This window comes from Phaethon aethereus (assembly GCF_964289735.1).
Source record: "Phaethon aethereus genome assembly, chromosome: 2".
In the NCBI taxonomy this organism is placed as follows: Eukaryota; Metazoa; Chordata; class Aves; order Phaethontiformes; family Phaethontidae; genus Phaethon; species Phaethon aethereus.
Genome location: NC_138582.1, coordinates 144,710,831 through 144,716,830, shown reverse-complemented (window position 1 = coordinate 144,716,830; position 6,000 = coordinate 144,710,831). Strand labels below are relative to the sequence as shown.

Here is a 6,000-nt window from a genome sequence, read left to right as displayed (position 1 = left end):
CACCCTGTTCCAAGGAGCATAGTGCCTTGTTTGGAATCTAGACCTCAAAAGTATATGCAACCACAGGAGAAGAATGGCCTAGTTCCTTCTTTTAACCCATCATTTCTATTACAGACAGTGCCCCGTCCTCAACACTTGTTGTAACTCCATGACTCCAGAGATGCTCTGTGTAGGCTGGGCATGACATCCATCTCACGCAGAGCTGCAACTCTTGCTTTGCAGAAACACCTACCAACGAAAGTTGCCTGTGTCTGCCACTGACGGCCTAGCTGCCTGCCGGGACACTTGACCTGAGAGCCATTCCTTCCTCTACTTTTTAGTCCAGTCCATTTGTAGTTCTAACACACAAGTATCAAATAATGGGCCCACGCAAAGCACATGCTGCTGCAGCCTTAGCTGCTGGGCAGAGGAGTGGAGCGCCCGGGGTCACCGGTGGCACAAGGAAGAACCCTCGCGAGGTGGCAGGGGAGGAAAGACCTCAGTGCTGGGCCAAACAGCCGGCCGACCTCGCTGCATTTGTACCACTATGGTGGCGGAGAGGGAAAGGAGGGAAGCGGCCAGCACAGGAGGGTCGCTTCAGCCCTCTGCTCCCTGCGCCGGCTGCCCCGGGGGGAGCCGGGATGATGCGGCGCTGGGGCCGAGCGCCCTGCCCGGGGGCCGCGCCGGGACGGCCAGACCCTCCCTGTGCAGGCAGGGCCCGTGTCAACGCCCCGGCGCCCCTGCAGCGGGGCCGGGCCGGGCGGCGGGCTTTAATCTGGTTAGGGGGGATTAGCGTGGCAGTTTAAAGGCCGGAGCGGCGCGGGGAAGGGGGGGTCCAGGCGCGCCGGAGAGGAAGCGGCCGCCGCCGAGCAGCGGGGCAGCCCGGACGGCACGGCGTGACTGAGCCCGGGGGCGGGCCGGGGGCGGCCGTCCCACCGCCGCGCGCCGGCCAGGGGGCTCCGGCCCCGGCGCCCTCGCTGCCCAGAGGTAACCTTTTGTCCTCCCTCCCTCCGCGCTTTGGCAGTGTAGACGATGCCAGCCATCAACATCGAGGACCTGAGCGAGAAGGACAAACTGAAAATGGAAGTGGAGCAGCTCCGGAAAGAAGTGAAGCTGGAGAGGCAGCCGGTGAGTTGCGGCAGAGAAGGGGCCCGCGGCCGCCTGGCTGCCGGGGCGGGGGGTGGGGCCGAGGCCGGAGCGGGGAGAAGCCCGTTACGCCTCGGTCGGGGGTGCGGGGCTCGTGCGGCGCCCCGGAGCACGTCGGGCAGGCGGCGGGGCCGGGCACGGCAGCCCAGCGCCGAGCGGGAGTGCCCCGTCCCGCCGCGGCGGGCCCGGCGAAGGCGCGGGCAGCGAGGCTTGGGGAGCCGCCCTCCGGGAGAGCCCCGGCGGCTTTTGGGGCGACCGGTTTGCACCGACAGGTCCAGCCCGCCCCCACCTCAGGGAAGGGACCGGGTACGGCGCTGGCGACATACCAGCGCTAGCACCGTGTGGGAGCACGGCTCCTTCACGGGAGTGGCTGTGGAGCGCGGGGGAAGGAGCGCACCGCCCCGGGACAAGACGCCCCGAGGGGCCGTTCCCGTTGCATCTGGCACCCCTTGGCTTCCCCTCCCTTGCGGGTCCCTGGAGCCCGGTGCCAGCACAGGGCAGCCTTGCCTGGCGAGGGAGGAGCGCGTCGAGCTCCGTTCCCCTCCCCTGTAAAACGCCTTGGGATCTGGCAGTGCCAGGTGAGGGGGTGGAGTGGCGGCGGAAAGTCCTTCCACGGGTAAAGTAGTTTCCAGTGAAACTTTAGTATTTTTGCACATTTTCTGTAGATGAAAGACATGCAGAAGTGGTCTTGCCCCGTGATAAAAGAAATATTCTTTTTTTATTCCGCATGCCAGCAGAAGCAAACTACTATTTGTCTAAGTAAATAGTCTAAGTAAATAGAAGTAACGCTTCTAGTTAGGACTAAAAATACATTTATATGTGGGAATCAGTAGCATTAGTCACGCTAATTACATTGCAGGTCTGGGTGTTTAGCCCAGAAAATAAGAAAGCCACAGTTAAGTTTTAGCTGTCTGTTAGGTATCAGTGACTGTAGATCACAGAATCATAGAATAGTTTGGGTTGGAAGGGACCTTTTAAAGTCATCTACTCCAACCCCCCTGCAATGAGTAGGGACATCTTCAACTAGAGCAGGTTGCTGAGAGCCCCGTTCAACCTGACCTTGAATGTTTCCAGGGCTGGGGCATCTACCACCTCTCTGGGCAACCTGTGCCAGTGTTTCACCACCCTCACTGTCAAAAATTTCTTGCTTAGATCTAGGCTAAATTTAGATGTTATGGTATAGTCTAAAGCTCCAGCAGTATTGAGGGCTCCACATACAAGTACTGTGTATATCTATATCATCTCTCAGAGAGTTCCCAAGCAACTGAAATATACTCTCTAGGATGTACAGATTTTGATAATAATAATATAAAATTATTGCCTAAATGTTTGGAATAAACCAAAAGCCTGATCACTTTAGGGAAATGGGTGTTTTCAAATCATCTGTAGTAAAGCACAGACAACATCCTCAATTTTAGCAGTGCATTATAACAGAAGTTTCACTGTGGGAATGAAATCTGTGTTGCAGTTGTCACAGTCCCCTGGTACCTGTATGGGTGTTACAGGGACAGAGGAATGCAGAAGCCACACTCTGTTGTCACCAAAAGTAAAAACATTTAGCCAAAGTCTTCTTGACCCTTTCTTACATACCTTTACAGCACAAAGAGGAAATACCCTTTTGAATAATTTTTTGAATGAATATCTGAATGTGTATTTAAGCAGACATTTTTTTCTTATATGTGAAAAAGATCCTGATAGTGCTGACTGAAGTAAAACAAACCCTGGTCCCGCATAGACTTCAGAGCACAGCTTTACTATGGCATAAGGTACCCCAGTGTGAATGAATAGGATTTGCAAGGCACAGAAGAGCAAGGCATGTGTAATGGGATTTGTAGGTCCAAATTCTTCTTTGCTGTAAGGCAGCTAGAGGTGGTTAGACCTTATTTTATGCACCATTTAATTGGGAATTAAGTCTGAGTTCTTTCTGGTGACTTAAAGCTTAATTTTGCACAGGGCACGTTCTGTTGGTCTGCGATACAGCAGATAAATTCATTGGTTCTCTTGTCATAATTTTACCTATGGAGTAAAATATAATTAACAAAGAAGGCAAGGGGCCTTAAATTAGAAATACTAGTCATCTTGTGGCTGGCCAGCAGCTGGTTCCTGCTGCTGACTCCGCACTGCTGTGCCTCCGCAGGGATTGCGGGTAGGAAGGGAGGTGGGGACAGAGCTGGGAGCTTGTCCTTGGACGTTTCAGGTATTCGAGCCCCTGAGGACAGTTTCTGCTGACATGGGAAAGGGAAACGAGAGGTGTGCGTGGACGAGGATCTTGTGGAGCTGATGGGGCCCGCTTGTGCACCCCAGGCTCCGCAGACACTGTTAGTACTGTGCTGCATGCGCTCCTGTCTCAGTGAACACAAAGCAAACCCATTTCTTCTTCCCAGGCGGGTTCTGTGCAGGCTTACCTACATCACTGCTAGTTTGCTATGAATGTCATGCAAAGTGTCATGCATATTATGTTCTCTCATAACGCAATAGGCTGTTTTATTAACCGCTGTTTGAAATAACCCCAGGTAGCCTGTAAGTAAATTGTCTTTCCTAGTCAGGTCTTTACTTCCATTGCTATTAGAGAACCGGAAGGTGAGAATTTGTATTAACGCTGAAAAATCATTACTGAATGTTTTGTTTGGGAAAAACACGTGAAGTCATAAATACTTTGAATTGAAAGTTACTGACGTGGAAGCCATTGACCGTAAGTTGTGCTGATGCCGGGGGAGAGTGTGATCAGCAGCTTAATAAACATACATCGACTAATTTAAAAAAACGCAAGTTTCACTGTGCAGCAGTGTGCTGTGCTGAGTGGCGTATACATTCCCAGTGGCACTCACATGTTCTGTAAATACTGGGCTGTGAAAAAATGGAAGGTGTGCGTCTGCACATGCTTAGTGCTGGCTCTGTGGTCAGATCTTTTGTATTTGATGGGAAGGTAGATGAGAGGAAGAAGGATGTGAATTCACTGGTTCTGATGTGCACGGTGAGCTCCGGCCGTAACGCAGCCGCTTCTCTCTTCTTTCACTCGAGGTGTCCAAGTGCTCCGAAGAGATCAAGAACTACATCGAGGAGCGGTCGGGCGAGGACCCGCTGGTGAAGGGGGTTCCCGAAGACAAGAACCCCTTCAAGGAGAAGGGAGGCTGTGTCATCGCTTAGGAAAACGAACCCGGCGCTGCCACCGGAGCAGACACTCTTCGTGTACCTGTAGGGAGTCACTAGCGTGTCCCCACCGCCGCCGGCCCTTGTTGAACGAGCACAGGATCGGATTTCCTTTTTTCTTTTTTTCCTTACAAAAATAAAGAAACCAACCCGAAAGCTGCCGAGACCCTTTCGGTCGCTCGGCAGGGACGGCTGTCCCCCGCTCCCCGCCGTGGCCGTCCCGCGGCTGGGACGGCTCCTTTCGCTTCGCGGCGCCGCTTTCGCCTCCGCTTCCTCGGTTGCTTCCTGGCTTTAAAGAAAACCTGCATTCGTTTGTTGGCATTAAAGAAAACCTGCCCGTAACCCGAGCGCCTGCCCTGCCTTGGCCGCGGGGGAGAGGAGCTGGAGGAGGGACGGGACGGGGCGGTGCAGGGGCCTCCGGGGCCACCCGGGCCAGGCGTTGAAGCCCGCGGGGCCGGGTCGCGGCCCTCGCCCTTTGCCGGAGCGGGGCGGAGCGGCGCAGGCGGCGGCGGCCATGGCGCTGCGCGGCGGCCGGCGCTGGGCGCGCTTGGCCTCGGCGCTGCGCGGCGGCGCGGCCCCGGGGCGCGGCGGCAGCTCAGGGCGGCGGGACGGCGGGCCCACCGGTGACACGCCGCAGCACCGCGAGTTGCGGGCGGCCCTCAGGAAGGTACCGGGGGGGCGGGCAGCGGCACTTCCTCGCGGCGGGCGGGCCCGGGACACACGGGGAGAGCAACTGGGGCAAGGTCACCCAGCCGCCCGGAACGGCTCGGGATGTGTTTAAATAAGTGAACTTCCCCCGGCAGTGTCAGAAACGAAACCATGTGTCCCCCGCATACAACGCGTGGAATAGCAACGCACTTCCCTGCCGTGTGGGCTGTCACGGGTGGGTTCAGTCCTGCGGCGTGCCCCGTGGCGAGCGGGCGCTGCCTGCCCCAGCCGGGCCCCCGCCGCCGCCCCGGGCGTACGCAGGAGCCCGGAGATCGCCCCTGCGAAAGGCAAGGTCAGGGTCGGTCTGTGGGTGCAGAAAAGGCAGAACGGAGCCTGTTTGTGATTGCGCCCTTTCTAGAAGGGGAGTATTGGGGGGTTCCTGTGAAACTGAACCATCAATCAAGAGGAAAGGAGGCACTTCGGCGAAGGTAACGTGTAAACTGAATGCCGAACGACAATCTGCCGGCAGCGGTGGTATTGGTGAGCTCTGTGTATTCCCAACAGGGCGGGCAGCGTCAGCTGCAGAAGGCTGTGGTACAATCAAGCACACCTGTCAAAGTTAGAGGCTTAGGTGTTTTGGAGGTAGAAAGCCCTGGTGTGGAGCTGGGGCCGGCTGCGCGTGAGCGAAGTCTGCCTTTAAACTATGGCTTGGTGAGAAAAGGTTTGGTACCTGTTACAAGGAGTAAACCGCATTATTGCGGCAGCTGCGTAAGAACCAGCGGGATGGGCGTTCAGAGGTAGGAATTACAAAGTGTGAGGACTTGGCCCTCATTTACCGATAGGTAAGTTTACAAATCCTAGCTGGTGCTGCAGTGCTTCGCTGATGGTTTTTAAAAACCATGCATAGTGTGCCAGATATTAAACTCACTTATGTGACTTTGGAGCTGTGCTGTCATATCTTTTATAGATGCTTTTTAAAATGACTCGAGGAATCTTGTACCTTTGTGGATAAACTAAACCTTTTCCAAATGTTGCCTCTTTTCTGGTTCACTCTAGGCAACAGATAGTTGAGCTACT

At 55.3% G+C, this 6,000-nt stretch overlaps 2 protein-coding genes across 2 annotated transcripts in view; both read left to right on the top strand.

Moving 5' to 3' along the window:
- Nucleotides 1-1,011: 1,011 nt before the first annotated feature.
- On the top strand, nucleotides 1,012-4,272 carry LOC309402537 (guanine nucleotide-binding protein G(I)/G(S)/G(O) subunit gamma-11; the record flags this gene model as incomplete). Its single annotated transcript, XM_081996398.1, has 2 exons — nucleotides 1,012-1,107; nucleotides 4,147-4,272. The coding sequence occupies 2 exons, from the start codon at nucleotides 1,012-1,014 to the stop codon at nucleotides 4,270-4,272; spliced, it is 222 nt and encodes a 73-aa protein (XP_081852524.1).
- A 517-nt stretch (nucleotides 4,273-4,789) lies between these two features.
- LOC309417453 (putative acyl-CoA dehydrogenase 6) overlaps nucleotides 4,790-6,000 on the top strand; it is a gene marked incomplete at both ends in the record, with an annotated part of 85,215 nt that continues 84,004 nt past the window's right edge. The window contains one exon of the mRNA XM_082014958.1: nucleotides 4,790-4,942. Within this exon, the coding sequence (XP_081871084.1) occupies nucleotides 4,790-4,942 (153 nt within the window). The remainder of the gene's footprint in view (nucleotides 4,943-6,000) is intronic.